Source organism: Dasypus novemcinctus, chromosome 15, assembly GCF_030445035.2.
Source record: "Dasypus novemcinctus isolate mDasNov1 chromosome 15, mDasNov1.1.hap2, whole genome shotgun sequence".
Taxonomy (NCBI): domain Eukaryota; kingdom Metazoa; phylum Chordata; class Mammalia; order Cingulata; family Dasypodidae; genus Dasypus; species Dasypus novemcinctus.
The window spans coordinates 39,228,338-39,253,827 of NC_080687.1; the positions used below are offsets into that span (position 1 = coordinate 39,228,338).

The window sequence follows — 25,490 nt, forward strand, 5'->3', positions numbered from 1 at the left end:
AAACGAAAACCAATTCAGGGAAGCCGATATGACTCAGTAGTTGAATACCAGCTCCCCACATACAGTGTCCCTGGTTCAATCCCTGGTCCTCGGTACCTCAAAAAAGAAAGAAAAAATGTATATACACATAAGACCAGAAAACTAGTCTCATCAGATAAAGAATTCATATTATTCAGACCACATTTTGTGACCACAATGAATAGCAAAAACATAATTTTAATTAAAAGACATGCATTGGGAAAATTAATACATTTTTAAATAACATGTGAAAGAAGAAATAATGGAAATGATTTTAAATGTTTGGAATTGAATGATGCATTTTGAAATCAAAACAGAACGAAGAAAGTGCTTTTAGTTAGAAAGGAGTTTACAAGCAGTAATTAATCCTTCAAAAGTGAATAATCTGGGAAACGGACTTTGGCCCAGTGGTTAGGGCGTCCGTCTACCATATGGGAGGTCCGCGGTTCAAACCCCGGGCCTCCTTGACCCGTGTGGAGCTGGCCATGCGCAGTGCTGATGCGCGCAAGGAGTGCCGTGCCACGCAAGGGTGTCCCCCGCGTGGGGCCCCCACGCGCAAGGAGTGCGCCCGTGAGGAAAGCCGCCCAGCGTGAAAAGAAAGAGCAGCCTGCCCAGGAATGGCGCTGCCCACACTTCCGAGCCGCTGACGACAACAGAAGCGGACAAAGAAACAAGACGCAGCAAATAGACACCAAGAACAGACAACCAGGGGAGGGGGGGGGAAATTAAATAAATAAATAAATCTTTAAAAAAAAAAAGTGAATAATCCATTTTTTAAAAAGTAGGAGAAAAGTGGTAATAAACAAGAATAGACATTAATGCAGGGGTGTTTAACCTTTTTTTGTTCCATGGACCACTTTGCCAGTCAGGTGAAAACCATGGACCCCTTTCTAAGTCCGCTCTGTACTGTGTATTATTTATAAATATATCACACCCACACCAACACATCCCCACACCAATAATGTTTTTTTGAATTTCTATTCAAGTTCACGACCCCTTGTTAAGAACCTCTGCATTAATTAAGAAGCAAAAATACAATTGAGAAGTTCAAGAATGTCTATAAAATTGATAATATGAAAAGAAATCAACTGGGTGGATCTAAGAAAAATAATAAATTTTTTAAAAGTTGAATGTTCCAGTTAACTATTGATAAAAAACAAATTACCCCAAAAATAAGTGACTTAAAACTACAACCACCCATTTTATTGTTTTCTCTCACAGTACTGGGGATCGTTTGGGCCTGTGCTAGTTAGTTCTTTCTCAGCATTTTTCATATGATTTCATTTGGAATGTGCCTTGGGCTGTTGTCATAGTGAAGGCATCCTCAGTCTCATGTATTGAATTCAGTGATGGCTGTCTTGAATTTCAGCTAGAACAGTTACTGAGAACATTTACACCTGGCTTCATCAACTTCTGTGGACTTTGCACAGCATGGAAGCTGGGTTCCAAAAATTAGAAGATAGAAGCTACCACTTTCTTAAGGTCTGGCCTCAAAAGCCAGAACATTATTATTTTCAGTAGTTTCATTGTATTCTGTTGGTCAAGTAGTCACATATCCACATTCATAGAACTCATCTTTCAATGAAAGGAATTTTGAGGAATTATAGAAAATATTCCCTAAATCATTATATGAGCATAGCATAGCCTTGATGTCAAAGTGTGACAAGCACAAAAACTAAAAATCGTAGACTGTTCTCTCCTATGAATGTAGATGCCAAAACCCTAAACAAAATATTAGTAAATGAAATCCAGCAGTTATAAAAATGATAAACCATCCTGATCAAGGTGAGATTATTTGAAGGATGAAAATAGTATTAGAAAAGTAGAAAAATCTATAAATATAGCTTACCACATTATTGGAAAAGTAGAAAAAACTATAAATATTATTTACCACATTAATCATATTATCTCAGTATCGCATAGAAATACTCATAGAAAGCATTTTAAAAGTTCAAACTTTTTCACAATTGAAGAATGCACAAAGAAAAACTTTTTGCAAACTAATGTACAAGGACGTCCTAAATGATACAGGTCATTTGAAAGAAATGCTACAGATATCATCATTCTTAATGGTAAAAAGTTAAAAGCATCTTTTTAAAATATGGAACAAGATAAGGTATTCACTATCAAAGCTGCAATTCATGCAGCATTGTCTTTATTTTTATTTTTAAGATTATTTGTTTCTCCCCCACCTATCCCCCCCATTTGTCTCCTGTGTCCATTCGCTGTGTGTTCTTCTGTGTCCGCTTGTATTCTTGTCAGTGGCACTGGGAATCTGTGTCTCTTTTTGTTGTATTATTTTGGTGCATCAGCTCTCCATGTGTGCAGTGCCACTCTAGGGCAGGCTGCATTTTTTTTGCACGGGTTGGCTCTCCTTACGGGACACATGGGGTTCCCCTATGTGGGGGACACCCCTGCATGACAGGGCACTCCTTGAGTGCATCAGCACTGTGCATGGGCCAGCTCACTACATGGGTCAGGAGGCCCTGGGTTTGAACCCTGGACCTCCCATGTGGTAGACAGACTCTCTATCAGTTGAGCCAAATCCGCTTCCCAGCATTGTCTTTAATTTCTAGCCAGTGCAATAAGACAATGAGAGAAATAATAATGTAAACAATTAAAAAAGAAGAAATCATTATTCACAATTATATGCTTTCTACATAGAAAACACAAAAGAATTCATTGATAGATGTCAGAAAGGAGTTTAGTAAGGTAATTGGATATAAGATCAATTTTATTTCTTTATTCCTGCAGCATATATTCATTAATTTGTTTATTCAACAGTTTTTATTTAGTACCTACTATGTCCCAAATTCTATTTAATGTTTCCTGGATACATTAATGAAATATTTAAACAAAGATTCCTGTCCTCTTGAGAGCTTATATTCCAGAGATTTGAAATTTTAGCATCTGTTGTAACTTTACTTAGAATGGCAAACAGAAGATAAAACATACTTAGGAATAAAGAGGAAGAAAGATAACTTTCTTGGATAAAATTGTAACATTTATTGCTAAGACATTGAAGAGGGACATACATGAATGAAAAGCTATCATGTTTATATGTAAGACTATTTTCCTTTTAATTTTGTCATTTTCCTGAAATTGATGTATAGATTCAGTGCAATTCCAATAAAAATCTAAAAGGATTTGTGGAACTAGATATGTTCATTTAAAAAGGTACATGTAAGATTAAAGGTTTAAAAATACCTGTGGCACTCTTGAACAAGAATGAAGTGATGGAACTTGCTATATCCAATAATAAGATGAAAAAGCTGTATTGGCAAAAGGACAAGATACATAGACCAAAGGAATGCAATAGGAGCCCCAAAACTGAAAAATACAGAAGTGGAATTATACTAATTGGTGGCTGGACAATTAGTTATTCAAATGCAAGCAAAATTAGACCTGACATGTCATAGAAAAATTATTCCTGTTAGCTTAAAACCTTAAGACTTTTAGAAAATAAGAGAAATAAGGCTTCCTAGACAAGACTTAAAAAGCTGTAAGTCTAGAGGAAAATACTGATAAATTGGGTTACATAAATGAAAACCAATGTTCATTGAAAGATTACATAAAGAAAGTGGGAAGAAGTAAGTTGGAAGCAAGAAAAGTACTTGTAATACATATGCTCAATAAAAGTTTTATGAATGTATTTCATGAGAGATAAAGATTTCCTACAAATATAAAACTTAAAATACAATCAGCACAGGAGAAGAAATGGTTAAAAAGAATTTTTTACAAAATAGAAGAGGATGGTGGTAAACATTTATTGAAATTATTGATGGCAAGTAAAATATTACAGTTAATGGTAAATAAACAAGATAATTATCTTAGAAATTAGAAAATGCAAATAAAGAGTACCACAGATAGTATTTTATACCCTGTAGTAAAGAAATTACAGAAATTAAAAATTAAGAAATCAGATGTTAGATGTGAATGTGAAACAGTGGGAAAGCCTTTACACTGCTGCGCTGCTGTAGGAACATAAAGTGATACAAAACATTGAAAAACTATAGGTACTTCAAAATATGGCATTAGCTGATGACAACAGAAGCGGACAAAGAAACAAGACGCATCAAATAGACACAGAGAACAGACAACCGGGGGAGAGGGGGTAATTCCAAAAAAAAATATGGCATTAAGTTTTCATATTTTCCTTATACATCATATAGAAGAATACTAAAAGAAGTATTTGCACCTATGCATAAGAGACTTAGAATCGTAGAGAATAACAAACTGAAATAACTCAAGTATATATCAATAGAAAATTAGATAAGTAAAATTTCTTATAATGGAAATATCATATGTAAAACATGGATGTATTAGAAGCATAACAGGAGTCGTAGAAGGCTAACATATTACCATATACTTTTTACAGCTCAAAACAAAAATACTACATAGCATACTGCGTGGGAATACATGCATGTATAATAAAACTCTAGAGTTTAAAAAAGGAAGAGAATGATTAAACACAAATTCAAGATAATGCTTGCATCTCAGGTAGAAGGAGACGGAATTGTGAGAGAAACACAAATAACTTCAATTGCATTGGTGATGTTCCATTTCTTAGGTTATGTGGCTTATTCATGAGGATTATTCACTTTATGATTTATGTTTTTAACATATTATAAATCCCTTTTGCATATCAAATTATGTAATTAGAATTTCTAAAATTAAAAAATGTTTTAAGAAAATTGAATCATTAAATATCTAAGTACTTTATGCAAAACATTTCGGGCTACCTTATTTTAGAGAACTATCTAATATTTTCAGTGAGATAATTGTCTAATCTCAATGACTTTTCATATGAAACTTTGCTTTATTCAAAATCTGATTCTTCTAATACCTATTTATGTTTTATAAAAGGTTGAACTTTTCATGCTTTTTTGTTAAGATTTGTATTCTTTTTTAATTACAAGGACCATAGTGAATGGAAAAGTGATCCAGAGTTAAGTAAGAAATATGTTCTACTTAGGTATGAGAAAGAGAAAACCTGCTGATAATATAAGAAGCTCATAAACTAGACTCTGTGACCTAATTACAAACCTATGCCTCCTCTTAAAGGAATAGATTACAGAGTTTACAGTGATAAAGGGAGAACAAAAAGTGCTATTTCTTTACTCTGAGGAACAGTATAATTTGGGAACCCTATCCTGTCAGCCATAAAGAATGTCTTTGGCAAAAATGATTTAAGTGAATTGGGACTAAAAATAAGGTTCTTAATTGATACATCAAATTGCTGCCTAATAGTATTTTTACTTATGAATTCTTCCTTCTACTTAGATTTCCTTCCCCAGAATGAGTTAATGTTAGCTTGTTGTTTTTGTTTTTGTCTTGGCTTAATCATGGACTCTGTTGACACAGTGTCCTGGTCATAATAGAGGTTTTAATCAAATGAAGAAATAGGGGGGAAAAACAGAGGAGCAACAGCCTATGCAGATGTGTTTAGAACATTAGAGACTGGGGGAGGAATGAAATTACAAAGAAAATCTGGTGTAAGCATCTGCTGAAGAGCAATCAATGAAAATAAAGCATCTCTGAAATGTCTTAAACTTATTTTACATGTGCCTTTGAAAAGTAAGAAAACCATTATTTTATTAATAAAAATTTTAATTTGATCAAAATAGACTATAACATATATATTTGTATGGCATTTCCAAAAGTTATATAATAGTCACAGTCACATTTTTTACATGAGTATTATGTGATCCAAATTAGTTGCATGTATTTATGTATACATAACACTGTATGCTTAGAACTTACAAAATATAAAATATGTTCTTTTTACAAATCTATCGGCATGCTAAGGGAAAGACAAAAACTAATTGCTGTAAGTCAAAAATTAATTATAATATCTTTATTCCACAGATGTACCAAAATGTGAAGGATCAAAGTATACTTACTGTAGACGATGTGAAGAGTGTTCTTCAAAATGAATTTCCTCATGATAACGTTTGGGATATTTTGGGAATTTACTCTGAATATGATAAGGAAAGAACGGTAAGTTTTGATGAAAACTTTCAAAAATAAAATCCAAGAAACTTTAATCTCATGAATAAAATTATTTCAATACAATTCATTCACAATTTGGATTTTTTTTTTACCTCAGAAAGTAGGGAAACAGTATTAAACAGTATTAAAATTGCCACTGTTGACTTTTTGAAGAAGAAAAAAAATAAGAAAAATGGAATCCTCAGGATTTGCATGGTGGCAGCTACAGTTTTAAAGAGCATGACTTTTATTTTTAGGATGTAATAAATGGAGAACTGAATTTTTATACATATGCTAGCACAAGAACCAATCTTAAATAAATGCCACATCATTGGTGTTGAATTTCTAAGGTTAATATGGATCTTGAGTTTTGTAAATGGGTTTTTGCATCCTGTAGGACTGTTTTAAAAGGTGGATCTGATTCTATCACTCTTATGTTTAATAGTCTTCACTTATTTCCCATGACCCTTAGGGCAACGTTTACAATTATTAGCATTAAGACCCCACCAGATTTGGCCCCTTTTTAATTCTTCAGGCTCATCTTTCATTATTCTTTTCCTTGCTTTTTCTAATCCAGCTATATACTGGCATTCTTACTGGCATTCTTTCAGGTTCTTGAATGGGTCGAGGCTGTTTTCATCAGAAAGACTTCATATTTTTTGTTCTTGGTGCCTACAAATACTACTTCCCATTTCTTCAATTTTATTCTTTTTTTCAGCTCTCAGCTTTTTTTTTTCAAGAATTATTTTATTTATTTCTCTCCCCTTCCCCCACCCCCCACCCCAGTTGTCTGTTCTCTGTGTCCATTCGCTGTGCTTCTTTGTCCGCTTCTATTCTTGTCATCGGTACTGGGAATTGTCTCTTTTTGTTGCGTCATCTTGCTGTGTCAGCTCTCCATGTGTGTAGTACCACTCCTGGGCATGCTGAACTTTCTTTCGCTCTGGGTGGCTCTCCTTACGTGACACACTCCTTGTGTGTGGGCCTCCCCCACATGGGGGACACCCCTGCATGGCACAGCACTCCTTGCATGCATCAGCACTGTGCGTGGGCCGGCTCCACATGGGTCAAGGAGGCCCTGGATTTGAACCGTGGACTTCCCATGTGGTAGGCGGATGCTCTATCCATTGAGCCAAGTCAACTTCCCTGCAACTCTACTTTGAAAAGGAGCTTATCTGACATATGAACAGCCAGAAGATTTAAGTCTCTGGGACATAAATTTAATGGGTATAGTGCTAATTCTATAGGTTCAAATAAATTAGAAGAACCATGTGTAGGAAAATTATAAATGAGTCTAACTCTGATACATAGGGAAAAATAGGTTATCATATATTCCAAGGTAAAGTCCAGTGATGAGGTGCTGATTTCCTGGAGTTGTCTGCCCTGCCTGTGGAGTCTAGATGTCTCTAAAGGCCACAGGAGCTCTACTATTTGAGGCACTGTTTACTGTGGCAGACAGAACCTCCTGAGGTGTGCATAAGCATAACCTCTGGAATGACCTCCCAACTCACTTTGAAATCTCTTAGCCATAAAGACTCATTTGCATTTTTTAAATTTACTTTTTATTTTTAAAGGAGATTTAGATTACATAAATGTTACATCGAGAATATAGGGGAATCCTCTATACCCCCACCCCCTCCTCCTCACACATTTTCCCACATTAACATCTTTCATTAGTGTGGTATATTTGTTAAAATTGATGAACACATATTGAAGCATTACTGCTAACCATGGACAAGTTGTCCATAGTTTACATTATAGTTTATACTTTGCCCCACACACTTTTATAGGGCTTGACAAAATGTTTAATGGCCTTTATCCGTCATTGCAATGTCATGCAGGATGATTCCAATTCCCGAAAATGCCCCAGTGTTACACCTATACTTCTCCCTCCCTCCACTCAGAACCTCTGGTGGTCACTGCTTTTATATCAATGATACACGTTCTTCCATTGCTAGAATGATAAGTTTATTTTAGTCCATTTTTCTTTGTATTAGCCAAAGAGGTGCTGATGCAAACTACTAGAAATTAGTTGGTTTTTATAAGGGGTATTTATTTGGGGTAGGAGCTTACAGATTCCAGGCCATAAGCATAAGTTACTTCCCTCACCAAAGTCTGTTTTCAAGTGTTGGAGCAAGATGGCTGCTGATGTCTGTGAGGGTTCAAACTTCCTGGGTTCCTCTCTTCCAGGGTCTTCTCTCTGGGTTCAGGGTTCCTCTCTTCCCAGAGCTTGCTTCTTCCTGGCCTCAGGGTTCCTCTCTTCCTAGGGCTGGCTTCTCTTTTCTCTGTGAGCTTACTTCTGGAGGCTCCAGCTTAAGGCTTCAGCATCAAACTCCAACATCAAAAAACCCTCAACTCTGTTCTTTGCCATGCGTTTTATTTCTGAGTCCCCACCCCTTGGTGGGTGAGGACTCAATGTCCAAATGACATGGCCCAATCAAAGCCCTAATCATAACTTAATCATGCCCAGGTACAGACCAGATTACAAACATAATCCAATATCTATTTTGGAATTCATAACCATATCAAACTGCTACATTCATTCCCCAATCTTGAGGATTTTGAGAGGTGATACCCACCTTGTGTCTGACTGAAAGGGATCTTAGATCCCATGGGGCAGATGGATGGGACAGTCTTGCTTGCAGCTGTAAATTCTGTTTTTTGGGATGGGCGTTGTCCATCATCATCCTTTCATTACTTGTCTTGGGTGAGTCCAATGAACTGGAGAGTAGGTGTTGCAATTCTTCTAAGATTCAGGGCTCAACTGGCATATGAACAGACAGAGGATTTAAGTCTCTGGACTTATAATTAACAAGTATAGTGCTAATTATAGGTTCAAATAAAAGAGGCAGAAGAGCCATGTGTAGGAAAATTATAAATGAATCTAACGCTAATCCATTGGGGAGCATATATTCTAAAGTAAGACCCACTATCAGGATGCCAAATTCCTGAGATTATCTGCCCTACCTATAGTATCTAGTTGTCTCTAGAGCCCTCAAGAGCCCTGCTGTTTGAAGCACTGTTTACTGTGGCAGTCAATGACATCCTGCTGAGATGTGCATAAGCATAACCTCTGGAATGATCTCCTGACTTCTACAAATTACTTTTTTATGGCTAAGATATCTCATTTACATTTTATATTTCCCCCTTTCGATCCAGGTCTTTCTCCAAATGCATTGTTAGTTGCTGCTTTGTATTAATCCTTTGGTGCCAGGGAGGCTCATCCCTGGGAGTCATGTCCCTTATTGGGAGTGGGGAAAGGGAGGCAGTGAATTTATATGCTGAGTTTGGCTTAGAGAGAGGCCACATTTGAACAACAAGGAGACCCTCAGGTGGTAACTCTTAGGCAAGATATATTACCAGGCCAGGTTTTCAATTTCACAAGAACAAGGTTTATTAGTACAAGCATCAATATCAAGGGCTTGGTGCATTGGTCTGCCCTCCTTTGCTAGGGACTGCCCATGAACTCCAGAGATTCTTGCCACTCTATGAGAGAATGTAGCAGGGCTCACTAGGATGAAAATTCAGTATTCTGTCAGTTATTCTGTGGGTCTCCAACCACTGAGACAGCACCACATGAACACACTTAAACTCCATAGAGCCATGCCCCGGGTGCACCCACACACACACACATCCCCCCACCACCAACACACCATATCAGTGATCCTCCCCACCACAGCTGTAACCCCTCTGCAACTCAAAACCTTCCAAAAATCAAATCCAACAACAAAATAATAATAAATAACAAAAACAAAAATTAAAAGAATTTTTTTTTCATTGTGCCTTTCATCACTGTAGATCTCTTATCTTTCATGTATATTGACGATTTCTTCTATATGTACCCTTTTGGGGCATTGGAGTTCTATGTGATCTTGCAGTGACATACACAGGCTATTATACATTTTGTCAGAACCTATAGAATTATATGGTGCAAAAGATAATAATGTAAACTACTGACAATGGTTAGTAGCAATGCTTCAATATTTGTTCATTGATTGTTACAAATGTACCATACTCATGTTTGATGTTATTGGTAGGAGAGGATGTGGGGGTAAGGGAGTGGGGTGAATGGGAATCCCCTGTATTTTCAATGTGACTCTTCTGTAACCTAAAGCTTCTCAGAAAATAAAATGTGGGGAAAAAAGATGTTGCTTCACTTTTTAAAGCAAGTCCAAATACCCAAGGGTATGAGTGAAGAAGGTCAATTGAGGAAGTAATCAAAGATTGAAATTTTATTGGTTGCATACGGCATTAGCACAAGAGGCACAAAGAGTAGAAAGTAAATCAAACGCTGTGAGTTTCAGGCTGTAAAGAAAAGGAAGTAAAGGCAGGAAGAGGGTAGTAAACATAGAAACTTAACCAAAAGACTGGTGGTCTGAATGAAATTGAAAATCCATGTGGGGTAGGAGTTATGGATTTGTTTTTGAGATATATCAAAATGGTTTTCAAAAATTATTCTGAAATGAGAAAGTATTTCAGTGCTTTTTCTATTATATTTTCATGTACAACTAAAACACTAAACTAATAAACATGCAAGATCAGCTTTCTTTAGGGCCATTGTGCATAATCCAATCTTTTTTTAAATAGAGTTCTTCATGACTCTTAGAAAGTTTGAAAAGAAAATTTTATTTTTTTACAAGTACTTTTCAAGTATTCTGAATCATTGGGGGAAGGGACAAACATCTCATACAATGATTAAGTATTTTAATGGAATAGAAACAGCAAAATTTTATATTTCAGGAATTTTGCGTAAATTGAAGCTGATGGTTGCCAACATTTGGGTGTTTGTTTGTTTTTAGGTGGTACTGGGGAATGAACCTGGGACTTCTTACATGGGCACCAGGCACTCAGAACACTGAGCTACATCTCTTCCCAACATTTGGGTTTTAATGTCAGCTGATAGTTAATTATGAGTACTGGAAGTAATTCCATACTTACACATTACACCTTATTATTTCACTTTCTTTTTCTCCATTTGTCACTAACTGGTACAGCATAGTTTCTATTCAGACCTTCTTCCTTAGGGACTGACAGTTTTACAAATATATTCCTTAAGTAGGACTGATAAATTCATAAAGGTAAATCTAAGAATCACTTCTCAATAGAGAGGTAAAAATTCTGATTGATTGGCTCCTTTAAAATCTGAAACCAGCATTTGATTTTTCATAAATTGTTGTATATGCACTGTTTCATAAGAAACCTCTTCTAGTTCAGTATAATACATCAATTATAGCCTATTATAAACCCAGCATACCTGAAGACATTAAATGGATTTAAATAAAATACTAAGAACAACTAGTTAGGAAATATTCAGGGCACTTAATTTCAATATTTTTTTAAAGGTGTGAAATTTCATTCAATTGCCTAACTTTTATATAGAAAGAAATGGATTTGTTTATTTCTGTCAATTTTAAGTATGTGTATTATAATCTGTGATATAAACACATTTAAGTTATGAGAACATTATATGGCCAGAATGTACTGTCTACATTCACTTGTCATCAAAATACAATCTAAGTGACAGAAGACTTAACCATCTCCATATTCTCCTTAAACATTGGTATTCAGAACTTATTACTTCTCTTTTCCTATTAGATACCTTTTTATGTATTCAATATGCAGATGCATATTTCATTTCCAACTGGACTATAAGCACTCAAGAAAGGGAATTGTCTTATCCTTTCATTCACCTCAGGTTATATACCACATCCCTAACCAGTTTTGACAGTTTGAAGTTTTTTAGTCAATCCCAGAAGTTCTTAAACTAATTCATTCCTGTTTGTCTGGGGCCTCCTGATTGCTTTAAGGACCCTAGATTAGATCACTTGATTAGATCTCTGTAGGGCCTTTGATTGTGCTATGTCGTTGAGGTGTGCCCTAGGTTGGATCTCCGCCTCTTGTTGGGGTCTTATAGAAACTGAGAACTGGAAGCAGAAACACATAGAAAAGGACAACCACCCTTTTTACCTTTAATGTGAAAGAGGACTCCAAGATCAACCTCAGCTGAGAGAGAGGCCAGAAAGAAACCCTGAGAGGCTGGGAGAGAGGCTGAAAGCTGGAATCAATGGAGCATAGACACAGAAAGAGGCCGCTGAGAGACCAGGCCTTCAGAACAGCTCAAAGCTGAAGAGACGATCCATACCATGTGCTTGATTACCCACAGCTGAGCTTGGAAATTTGAAAAAAATTAGGAGAAAGTGGCCTGGAAGAGAAGGCAGAGACCCCAGGCAGAGAGTTACCATTTTGCCTTGCCATATGGCAGGATTCCAGGATCTGTCCACAGCCAGCTTTTGGTGAAACAGTATCTCTGATGATGCTTTAATTTGGACATTTTCACAGCCTCAGAACTGTAAGTTTTTACCCTAATAAATTCCCACTGTGAAATCCAACCCTTTTCTGGTAATTTTTGCATTGGCCTCCTTTAGCAAACTAAAACCACCTGAATTGGCTATTTAGTAAGTACATCCTGAATTAAATTAATCTGGACCAAGAATTTCTCTTGATACATAGTTTCTTCTATATTAAAACAGTAAATTTAAATATTGAGTTTGGGAAGCAGACTTGGGTCAATGGATAGAGCATCCGCCTACCACATGGGAGGTCCAGGATTCAAACCCAGGGCCTCTTGATCCGTGTGGTAAGCTGGCCCACGCACAGTGCTGATGAGTGCAAGGAGTGCCGTGCCATGCAGGGTGCCCCTCATGTAGGGGAACCCCACACGGAAGGTGTGCGCCCCGTAAGGCGAGCCGCCCAGCACGAAAGAAAGTCCAGCCTGCCCACGAGTGGCACTGCACACACAGAGTGCTGATGCAGCAAGATGACACAACAAAGGGAGACACAGATTCCTGGTGCCACTGACAAGAATACAAACAGATACAGAAGAACACACAGCAAATGGACACAGAGAGCAGACAACAGAAGGGGGGGGAAGGGAGAGAAATAAAAAATCTTTAAAAATAAATAAATGTTAACTTTGATTTACAGGTCTTCATATGACAAGAAATTGCTATAAAATAGAAATTTACTCTTTTATAAACTAGATATAAATTATTTCCTTTCTGTACTGAATACTTCAGATAACTAGAATTACCTCAGTTAATTATATTTACATGGAAAACTATTAGCTTTAAAATGACCAATGAAAATATATGGATTTAAGTACATATGTTTACTTTAACAGTAGGTAATAATGTTTTTATTGCCCTTTTTGTAGAATACTGGGAAAAAATGTTTAATTATAGTTTTGTGGACTTTAAGAATCTCAGTACCATCCCCATTCAACACTTTTATTACTACCCTATTTCTCCATTTTGGTCATCCTGCCTAAAAACATTTAAGAAATTTTTGTGGGGCAAGAAAAAATTCATTTTTTCAATAAGGGAATATTTGAGTGCTCCTATACCAAGCACAGGGGGAATAGCAGGGAATAAAACAGATAAATTTCCCTGCTCTTGAGCTAACCTATAATAGACCAAAATCAATACCATACCAAATTGTATCAGTTTGCATAGTTTGCAAATTCATCACTAGTTATAAGTTATAACTGCAATTCATTTGATTATAATGAGCACCGGTAATTTTATATCAAAAATTTTAAGAATTTATGTATAAAATAAGTAAAATACCCATTTTGTGCAAGAATTGTGACAAGTTTCAGCAATTCATACACACATTTATCCACTATCTTTAGAGAATGGGTCCATCACCCCAGAAAGTTCTTTCATGTGTCTTTGCAATTGATTCACCTTCATTCCTAGCTCCCAACTATCACTGATTTGTCACTATACATTTTTCTTTCCTAGATTTAAAGTAAAAGGGAGTAATAAAATTTATATCCTGTAGGGGTTTGAATTATATGTTCTTAAATATAATCCTTTTCTGTGGGTGTGGACCCATTGTAAGTAAAACCTTTTGATGAGGCTACTTCAATTGGGTGCAACTTATCTGAATCAGAGTTGGTCTTACTGGCAGTCTTTTATAAGAGAATTTAATTCAGACAAAGAGAAAGCCATGGAAGCAAGAAGCTGAAAGTAGTGAAACCAGGAAGAGAAGGCAGAGACCAGCAGACCACCACCATGTGCCTTGCAATGTGGCATAGGAGCCAAGGATTGTTGACAGCCAGTCTTTGGGAAGAAGGTGTAGCCTTGATTTGTACATTCTAATGGTCTCAAAATGTAAGCTAATAAATTCCCATTGTTTAAAGCCAACTCATTCATGGTATCTGCTTTAAGCAGCCTAGGATATGAAAACATATCCCTTTATGTCTGGCTTATTTCACTCAACATGATGTTTTTGAGATTCATCAGTGTTGTCATTGCTCTTAATTTATTGCTGAAAAACATTTCATTATATGAATATATACCACAATTTGTTTACGTTATAAATGATGAATATTTGGTTTGTTTACAGTTTTTGTTATTATAAATAAATATACTATGATCATTTGTGTAAAAGTCTTAGTGTAGAAATTTTGTTTTCATTTCTCTTGGCTAAGGAAAAGTTGCTAGGTCATATGGTAATTATATGTTTAGCTTTTATAATTGCTTGGCAAACTGTTCTAAAAAGTTGCTGCAGTGTTTTTTGTTTTTGTTTCAATGGTATCCACCTTTATTTTCAGACAAGATCTGATGGTTTTTCTCTCTTTTTATGGGAAGGTGTTACTGCACTGTTCTTACATTCTCTCCAGTATAGCATCTAAGTTCCAGTTGCTCCACATCCTCAGCAACACTTCATCTTTTCAGTCTTTTAAAAATTTTAGCTATTCTATGTAGCAGTATATTGGTGTAGTTGAACTTTTGTTTTCTTAACTGATGTCCAGTGCTTTTTCATGTGCTTGTCTCTTTTTGGATATTCATATGTGTATTATAAAATTCCATTCAAATCTTCTGCAGTTTTGAGTCATTTGTACTATCACCGAGTTGCAGGAGGTTTTCTAAAAAATATATTCTGAATCCTAAATACAAGTCATTATTCAGGTTTATATACTTAAAATATAGTCTTCCACTCAATGGCTTGCCTCTTCATTTCCTGAATATTTCTCTTTCAAAGTGCAGAATTTTTGTCAATTTCTTTTCTACTTCTTGCTTTTTTGTGTCTAAGAAATCTTTTCTCACCCAGGGTTGCAAAGATTTTCTACTAAAAGTATTATAATTCTAAATTTTACATTTAGGTCCATTGTTTCAAGTAATATTTTGTGTCTATCATGAGGTAAGGTTTGAGTTTCTTTTTGTTTGATTAGCTTTTACTATTGATATCCAGTTAACTCTGGCACCAATTACTGAAAATACCATCACTTTCCCATTGAACTGATGTTTATAGACCTTGGGCCCCTTAGGAATTCTGAAAAATGTTCACACTCCCTTCTGTTTGTTTAGGTATGACTTTTCCTTTCTATCCCAGTCTTATAAAATGGTGATAAAATTTCCCATCTAGTCTACTTTTTTCTCCTGATTTTCTTTATTGTGGGCTCATATCTTAATACTGTTATCGTGATTTTTATTGTACTGTCATTTTAGTGAAATTTGTGAATGGAGAGGAGATGAACATATGTGGTAAATCTACTATATATAATCAGAAACCCACTTTTACTCTTTAAGAAGTTAAGCAGTGAAACATTTTTATGTTGTTACTATTTTAAAATACCTGCAAACATATTCTCTTGGAAATTTTAAAAATATTAGGATTTTTGTAACAATTAAGGACTAATTTCACTCCTTGGAAATATTAAACTCCAATTTTTAGTGTATGAGTAGAATCTTCTTCCTTTGCTCTTTTTTAATGTCTCTCTCCCACTAAGATTGTCTTGTAATGATGATATCCCTGGTCTCTCGAATTCTAATTTTCCCCAAATATGTTTAATCTGCAGTTTTAGCTGGACTCTCAATATTATTTAACAATCTTTTAGTTGTGTGTGGTCTTTTCCTATGCTACCTTCCTAACTGTATTTCTGTACACTCATCAGTCACTTATGCCACTTTTTCCACCTCCTTTTCATGCCTAAATCCCTCTGCTTCCTGCACTACAAAGAATATAAAGGCTATTAGACCTTTATTCCCTAACCTCATACCCTGTAATCTCTCTCCATCCATTTCTCTCTCCAAACTTGATCTTCTCTCAACAAATATCTATTGAGTATTTATAATGTTCTAGGCATGGATTTGAGAACCATGTTATATGCATAGGAGGGAAAGGAACAGAGTACAGGAAATATCTACTGAAATTTTTTTTAAAAATTAATAGAACAGAGGGACAAAGAAGAACAAACTTAGCAGAAAAAGTAAACAACAGAGAATCAACCTAGAAGATCCAGACAGAAAAAAGAAAACAAAGGAATATAACACACTATAGAAATAACACAAGTAACCTCCCAGAATTGATGGGCATGAGTATTCGCTGGAAGGAGGCCCTGAAATACACAACACATAGAATGAAAGCAGACCACTCTGGAGGTTGGAAATAAGGAATACTTCTCTGAAGAAGTGATGTTTAAGCCAAGTTCTGAAGAAGGAGGAAGAGTAAAATACATGTAAAAATACAAGGAGGTGTAGATTAACATTCCAGTCAAAAAAAAAAATGTTCGAAGGTCCTGAATTGTGAAGAATCTAAGAGAAGATCCATATTATTACCATACACGTAGCAAGCTTGTGTTACGCCTGTGTTGTAGGGAGATAGTTCAGCAGATGAGGATGGAGAGATAAGCAAGGGGCCAGATTACACAGGGTCTTGTAGATACTATTAAATTTAAATTTAGAGCAGTGGAAGACCTTGTCAACAATTGAAAAACCTTAAAGGGTTTAAGCAGTGAAGTGACTAATGTGACAATGCATTTCTTTAAAAGGTTATACTCCTTTTTTGTGAATGGATTGTTGAAGGGAAGAGTAGATGTGGTTAGAGCCATTAGATATTTAGGTGAGCGATAAGAGTGCCTTGGGCTAGGCTTTTGAAAGAAGTAGAGGCACACAGAATTGGACATTCGAGTTATTGAGGAAGTACAATCCAGGACCTGCAGCTTGATCGGACAGGTTAGGTGAAAGATGAGAAATTGTCAAGGACCACTCCCAAGGTTCAGTTGGGCAAATGTGTGGGTCATGATGCTATTTTCAAGAAACAGACTGGGGAAATAATGCCAGAAGTTTCATTTTTTACTTTGAATGTAAGGTTCTTATGTGACTTCCAAAGGAGAGGTGAATTAAGCAATGGAGATATGTGTCTGTAGTTCAAAAAAGAGGTGTGAACTAAAGGAGTAAAATTTTCTCATATTGGGTTATTTGTGGTAATCAAAGATTTTGAAATGAAAAGTTTACCTAAGGAGAAATCGTAGAGTAAGAGCAGTTGAATGCCTGCATCTGTAGCATGGACATCTTTCTTTAAGTCCAAACCCATGTATTCAAACTGCCTATTAGGTTTCTCTTAAGCATCTTAAACCAAAAGGATTTAAAACTAAGCCCATCATCTTTCTTGCTACCCCAGTTTTCTCTTCCTTATTAAACCCTAGATAGTAGAATCACCATTCTCTCTCTTTTTTTTTTAACATTTATTTATTTATTTCTCTCCCCTTCCTCCCCCCACCCTTGTTGTCTCCTACGCGGGGGACACCCCTGCGTGGCAGGGCACCCCTTGTGGGCATCAGCACTGCGCATGGGCCAGCTGCACACGGGTCAAGGAGGCCCAGGGTTTGAACCGCAGATTTCCCATGTGGTAGACGGACACCCTAACCACTGGGCCAAGTTCGCTGCCTCCATTCTTGATGGTCATAATAAACTATATCTTTGCCTTGCTTCCCCAGTCCCCCCAAATAAAATAATAAGTCACTAAGATCTGTCTTTTCCTCCTGTAAAATATTTCAGGAACTGCCTCATCCTCTTTACTCATTACACTAATTTTTGTTCTGGCTCTTGTTTTTTCTTGCCCCTCCATACTGTTGCAGTAACCCCAAACCCACTTTCCCTAAGTGCATGCTCTCCCACCCACTTCCTTCACATTGTTGCCATAGTATTTTTTTTTTTAATAAGCAAGTCTGAACATATTCTTTTTCATGAACCATCCTTCCTAGAAAGAATTGACAACACCTTCCTTTGTACCCCTGGGTACTATCTTGACACTTAAGAAAACATATATAAATATATCCATTTTTCCCTCCATTAAACTATAGTTCCTTTAGGATAGAATTTGTATATCATTTATGTGTACTGATAAGCTTAATATACAGTAGGTGTCCAGTAAATGCAAGGATAACAAACTGCCATGGTTGAGAGTGTAGATTCTTGATCACATACACCTAAGTGCAAATTCATGTTCCAAAACTTAGTAGCTGTGGGACATTGGAAGTAATTTAATCTCTCTCTGTATCTCAATTTCATCATCTGTAATGATAGATGAGAATTCTAGATGCTTTCTGTGCAATTTTTCTGTAAACCTAAATCTAGCTTTAAAAATAAACTTTATTTAAATCAAAATACATGTAATAGTAGTACTTCATAGGATAATTGTGAAAATGTTGGCTATAATAATACATATTATTGACTATGAAATTAATAAATAGTTGTTTTGTGACTTTTTATCACTCACAAGATGAAATCCAATTGTTGAGGACCTTCATGATCTGAACTATGTCTATCCCTCTGTCTCCATTTCCACCAATCTCTAACATATATCACATACTGTAAACATAAAAAATTATTTGCTACTGCCTAAACGCACTTTATTTCCCCCCCCATGCTTTGCTATGCTGTCTTTTCACTTGGATTGTCTCTCTCCACTTTATCTCCCTGGCAAATTTTTACTCATTCTTTAAGTGTCACTGCCTAACAAGAAACCTTCTCATATGCCTTCCTTTCCATACTCAAACTTGGTTAGATGTTACATGTTTCTCTTCTGGGTTCCCATAGAACCATGTACATACCTCCCTTCTGTTTATATATATGTGAACCCCTTGAGGGCAGACTTTCAGCTCTTTATTCACAGGGTTTAGCCTAATGCTGGTAGCATGAATTCAATAAGTATTTATTGGGCAAGTGAATACAGGGATGAATGAATCTCTTTGGTACAGATATATGGTATTTTTTTAAGCAAGTATCATTCTCTGTATCAAGGGTCAGCAAACTATAGCCCATGACCCAAATCCAGCCCACCCACCACCTTTTTCTGTAAATGAAATGCTCGTTTGTTGTGTGTTGTCTATGTTTGTTAATCAGAGTTGAATAACCATGCCAGAGACTGTATGGTTTACTGTTTTGAATATAATGTGTAAGTTCTTTGGGTGATGAGGTACAAACACAGCCCAGCCGGCTGAGAATGCATGAAATGACAACTTTGTTAGCTCAAAGGACCTGGAGGGTGAGAGGGGAAAAAAATGAGGGCAGCAAAGGCTCTTGGCTTACCTTACCTAGGCTCCTTCAAGGGTCAGTGGAGGAAGTGGGCAGAGGACATGCATGCTGTTCTGGGCTCTTGCCTTTATTGTGACCCTGAGAGGTAGTGTACTTGGGCTTTTCTGTGGCTCCTGGGGGTTGGCAGCTTTAAACTATAATGCACGAAAAGCAGAAGCTTCAAGGGCCTTTTGGAGAAGCTGAGGGGTTGGGGTGGGGGGCAGATTTTATCCAAACCATATGAGGTGCATGCCTTGCTAGTTGAGATTATGCCTAGGGCAGGGCTAGCTGGGTGGGTCACTCTAAAGAGGAATTTATGACTAGGCAAAATGATAAAGTACCAAATATAATTTCTTTTATGCCATTACATTCACTTGGCTTAAAATATATATTGTCTGGCCTTTTACAGAAAATATTTCTTGACCCTTGCTCTATGTAGATAAATTACTTACCTTTAAGTGTTTGGAAAGGACTGATACAATAAACAACAATGTGATTTTTCTATAGCATATAAAATGTGGTAGTGTTCCTCTCCTTTTCTTATTTATTTCTTTTCCGACAGCTATATTCTGTTTAACTTTCTGATGTTTTTTAATTGAATAGGCAGGAGCTAGCTTTTATAAGATGTCTGGCTTGGGTCCATTGCCTCAAGTTCTTTATAATGGTGAACCCTTAAATCATGAAGAGATAAATATTGAAGAACTAGAAATGGCTGTTCTTCACAGAATGATAGATACATCCCTATATTTACAAAGGGCAGTTTTTATGGTAGGTAAGCATTTATGAGAAAATTATGATAAATGATTTTTTGTGATATTTTATATAAATATATTTTCATAGCAAAAATTAATTTTATTAAAATTTCCATCTACCTAATTTAATAGTTATTTTTAATCTTAATTAAATTTATCTGGTACATAAATACATCTGAAAATTGGCTTAATTGGAAAGAAAAATTTCAAGTTTTTATAGGAAAATTTATTGCAAGAATCTTAAATTGCATATTAATAAAGATTAATTTTAGAGCAAGTTGTCTTTATATTCTGTGCATAATTTTAAAACATGTACATATGAATTGCCTTTATTTACTATAATAATATTTGTTATTTTAGGGCACATTAAATGATCAAGTGAATGTAATAAATTTCCTTATGGATAAGAATACTGTTGTACCCCGAATAAATTCTTTGATTTTGCACACTAAACGACAGTATCTTAATTTAATATCTACATCAGGTAAAGTAATCCTATATATACTTTTCTACAAATGCCTACTGATTTGTAAATATTGGACTTTATTCTTTACTTAATGTTTAATGTGAAAATTTTCAGTAACTGCTGATGTTGAAGATTTCTCCACTTTCTTTTTCTTGGATTCCCAAGATAAGAGTGCTGTAATTGCAGAGAACATGTATTATTTAACCCAAGAAGGTAAGTAAAAAGCAATTTTATTTTCCCGAATGTTTTCCTAAAGTAGCAAAAATTTGTAATTTTAGTAAGGTACTTTGCATAGTGGATTTTTATGTTGCTGTTTTGACTAGGAAGCCTGGGTTTTAATTTGAGTTTGTAATTTGTTAGGATTTAAGTATTGCGCAGAGAAAATGATGCCTCCTTTCCTTGATAATTGTATATGCTTAAGGGGTTTATCTTGGTTTTATGCCTTTTTTTAATAAGCAAGCTTTTCCTTTTTCACTTTTCTAAGCAAGCAATAAAACCCTATTAAAACTATGTGAATTTGTATCTTAGAATGTATGAATAAAATATATAATATCCGGATCTGTGGAGAGATTTAAGTAGAAGTCAGTCAACCAGTGTTTGAGAATGCTGTGGACTAAATCCAAGATTGGACCAAAAACCCCAGGGTTTATTCCCTTCCTTGTCAGCATTCTAACAGATTCCATAATTTTTTGTTCATGAAGTAATCTGTCTACAAAAAATCCAAAAGTAATAAAACATAATACAGTTTCATGTTATGGCAAATTATGGTCCCTAGTGTGTATATGAGGGAAAGGCAAAAGAAGACAAAAATAGAGTAGGAAAAAATTAGTAGAAAGATAGTTATAAGGTTTTGGGTTGAATTTTAGAAATTGCCTTTGGGCATTATTAATAGAATAAGCTTATGATTAATGCCCTTTAGTTAAAATCTCTTGTAATTTAGAATACTTCAGTAATTTCTTAAAAACTGCTAATTTCTTTTTAATCAAATTTATGTATATATGTAAAGAAATAAAATTGTTAGAAATTTACTTAGCATTTTTGAAATATTTCTCAATTTATTAGTAAAGTGCTAAATTAAGGCATCTGAATTCTTAACTTTTTTTCTTTGAAAATAATGTTGCTTATCTTACTCTTAAATTGCTTCTGAGGGCTGCAAGTAGAATCATTGCTATCCTTGCTGTTACATTTGTTTCTTTCATTAATCTAAAGCTGGTTTTTATATAGTTAGATATTACTGAGGATAATAATAACTGTAGTTTCTGATCTTTTCAGGAGGAAGTTTTTCAATTAGCAGTTTTGTTTTGTTTTTTATAATTGTTATAAATCAGTCACCTATGGTAACATTCAAAAGGACCAGTTTTTCTGTAGGTTTTACTGAGGCCTAGATGAATACCACTACAGGTATTATACACTAAGGTCGGATGAAATTAAGGTTCAAACCCCGGGCCTCCTTGACCTGTGTGTTGCTGGCCCATGCACAGTGCTGATGCGTGCAAGGAGTGCTGTAATGCTGGGGTGTCCCCCGCGTAGGGACGCCCAATATGCAAGGAGTGCACCCCATAAGAAGAGCTGCCCAGCGGGAAAGAAAGTGCAGCCTGCCCAGGAATGGCACCGCACACATGGAGAGCTGACCCAACAAGATAACGCAACAAAAAGAAACACAGATTCCCAGTGCCGCTGATAAGGATAGAAGTGGTCACAGAAGAACACACAGCGAATGGATACAGAGAGCAGACAGCTGGGCGGGAGGGAGAGAAATAATTAAATAAATCTTTAAACACATTTAACTGCAGGTTTGGTATTAAAAGTGCTTTCTTTCTGTGGCTTCCAAATTTTCAAATTTTTCTGGAAAGAAAATTACATCAATTTTTGATGGCATGGGATGATACAAATTAGACCAAGTTAATAGCCAAACTTTTTGAAATAATTAAATTGTAAGCTGTATTTCTGTTTTCTACAGCGTTATAATATCTTGGTTTTACATTTATGTGGAGTATTATATTAGTTTCCTAAGACCCTTATTACAAATTACCATAAACTTGGTGGCTTGAAACAATAGAAATTTATTCTCTCAGAGTTGTAGAGGCTATAAATCCAAAATCAAGTTGTTACAAGGGCAGTGCTCCTTCTGAGGACTCTAGGGAAGAATCTTTTCTTGCCTCCCCAGCTCCTGGTGACCCCAGATCTTTTTTGGACTGTAGCAGTGGAATTCCAGTCTGCCTTTGTTTTCACATGGCTTTCCTCTCTATGTTGCTGTGTCCTTTACCCTTCTTATTAGGAAGCTCATCAGTGGATTTAGGCCCTCCCTAAATCCAGGATGATTTCACCTCAAGATCTTTAACTAAAACATTTTCAAAGACCCCATTTCCATATAAAGTCACATTCTGAGGTTGGTAGACATGAATTTTGGGAGGAAACTATTCAGTGTAGCTAGAAGACAGTTTTGCTTACCAACACTGGAACCTTGATGAGCATAATTGTCAGTCTGCTTGTTGACAGTAAGCATATTGACCCACATATAAATAACCCACATATATGTCCATAGGGACTAGTCTTTCTTTTTGAGTATATACAATAAAATATTCTTCTAGCATTTTAACATATATGTCACTATGTATACAAGTTTATATTTGCTTGTTTTCTGGAAGATTATTTTTACTTGTTTTCAGGAAGATTTTTTTAAATTTTATTTTTGCAAACAATATTAATTAATTTTCATGTATTTGACATTATATTATTCTGTTTTGTTAAATGGATATGTTCCCAACTTTCAGTTTGATTTTTAAAAGAATGCGTTTGACTTAGACTATTTGAAACTTTCAGATGATGATGTAATTTCTTCAGTTACTCTCTGGATTATTGCTGATTTTGACAAGCCATCTGGGAGAAAACTGCTTTTGAATGCATTAGAACACATGGTAAGTATCTAGATATTATTACTGCAAAAAATTTTGTTGCTTTTTCAAGAAAGCAACATATATACATGCTCTCTATTTCCTTCCATGTTAACATTTCAGTTAATGTGGTTAGAATTAGGTGCTAAAGAGACTCAGGAATTCACATTCAGTTTCTATGTAAAAAGATAACTTTGCCCAGGAAAAGAAAAACATAACTGTCTTCTGTGGTTCATGTACAATGTTCTCTGCTAGCCTTTGCTACATGACATATGTGTGTCTAATGGTGGTTACAAGATAGCTATTGAAACACCACTTAACAAACCTCAAAGATCACAAATATTTTTTACTGACATCAACTAATAATAACATTTTTTCTAATTTTTTCCTAATAATTAGGTAGTACTCTCTTTCCCTTATTATTTAAGAAAAACTAAACTTATCTTACTTAGATATTTCAAGTCTGTGTCAACCTTAGTTTTCTTGTTGTTAGTAACCACAAACTACCTCAGTAGGAAGCATTTCAATATTGATTTAAAAGTACACTTTTATAACCCTCTATCTTTCTGGATAAGAACACCTAGGATATATGAACCAAAATATTTTATGTAATTGTTTATGATTAAGGGTAAGTTTACTGCTGTGTATCAAATTACCCAAAAACTTGATGATTTAAAACAATAAACATTAATTATCTCACATTTTCTGGGGTTTGGAAAACCAAGAGTTACTTAGCTGAGTGATCTGGATTTGGGTCTCTCATGAGGATGTCAAGATTTTAGCTGTGGCCACAGTCATCTGAAGGTTTGACAGGAGCTGGAGGATTGACTTCCAAAATGGCTCACTTACCTGGCCATTGGCAGGAAGATTCAGTTTTTCACTGGTTGTTGATAGGATGATTCATAACATCGCAACATGGGCCTTTCCTTGGTTTTGCTTGTGTCCTCACAACGTGGAGGCTGGCTTTCCTTAGATGGGTGGTCCAAGAGATGAAGGAAGAAGCCCTCAAGCCTTTTATGACCTTGACTCAGAAGTCTCAAATTGTCATTTCCACAGTACCTTGTTATACAGCGCACCTGTATTCAGTGTGTTTTAGCTTGCTAAAAGCTGCCAAAAGCAATATACTGGAAATGGTTTGGCTTTTACAGTGGGGATTTATTAGCTTAAAAGCATATAATTCTGAAGCCATGAAAATGTCCAAATCAAGGCATCAGGCAATGTTCTCTCCCCAAAGACTGGCTGCTGGCCATCCTGGACTCCTCTGTCAAATGGGAACGCACATGGCAGCATCTCCCTTTTCCTCTGGGTCTTGTTACTTTCAGTTTCCTGGTTTCCGTGGCTTCTATCTCAGTTTCCTTGGATTTCTTTCTGTTCCTGTGGCTTTCTTTCTGCTTCTGTGTGTTTCTCTCCCTGTCTCTCTCTCTATTCAACCATTTATAAAGGATTCCAATAAGAGGATTAAGACCTGCTGAAGTAATCCCTTAACTGAAGTGACCTAAACAAAAGGTCCCACCTACAATAGGTTCATAACCATAGGAATGGATTTGCTCTAAGGCCATGATTTTCTTTGGTCCATCCAGCCTCAAACTGTCACACAGTGTGCGAAGGAACTGTGCAAGGGCTTGAATACCGGGAGGTAGGGATCGTTGGGGGCCATGTTGGAGGCTGGCTACCACATTAAGAATAATTAATAGATTTAAAATGAAGCCAAATCACATGTGCTAAGAGTATCTTTATATATTAGACCAGGGGTTCTTAACTAGGGGTCCATGAGCTTAAATATAAATTTTAAAAAAACAACATTCTTGTGGGGATCTGTTAATGTAGGTGTGATATAGTTTATATTAAATAATACACAGTATAGTGTGGACTTAGTAAGGGATCTGTGGTTTTCACGTGACTGGCAGAGGGGTCTATGGAAGAAAATGGGTTAAGAACCCCTGTGTTAGACAATCTCAGAGGACATTCAGGCTTTTCTCAGTGGCCTACAGGACAGCACATTTTAAAA

The 25,490-nt window shown here is 35.9% G+C and overlaps 1 protein-coding gene across 1 annotated transcript in view; it reads left to right on the forward strand.

Annotated features, from left to right (window-relative positions):
• The window catches only part of UGGT2 (UDP-glucose glycoprotein glucosyltransferase 2), a 287,143-nt gene that overhangs the window by 140,337 nt on the left and 121,316 nt on the right, over positions 1-25,490 (forward strand). The window contains exons 16-20 of the mRNA XM_004463565.5: positions 5,887-6,018; positions 19,974-20,138; positions 20,483-20,606; positions 20,703-20,801; positions 23,412-23,506. Coding sequence (XP_004463622.2) covers positions 5,887-6,018; positions 19,974-20,138; positions 20,483-20,606; positions 20,703-20,801; positions 23,412-23,506 — 615 coding nt within the window. The remainder of the gene's footprint in view (positions 1-5,886; positions 6,019-19,973; positions 20,139-20,482; positions 20,607-20,702; positions 20,802-23,411; positions 23,507-25,490) is intronic.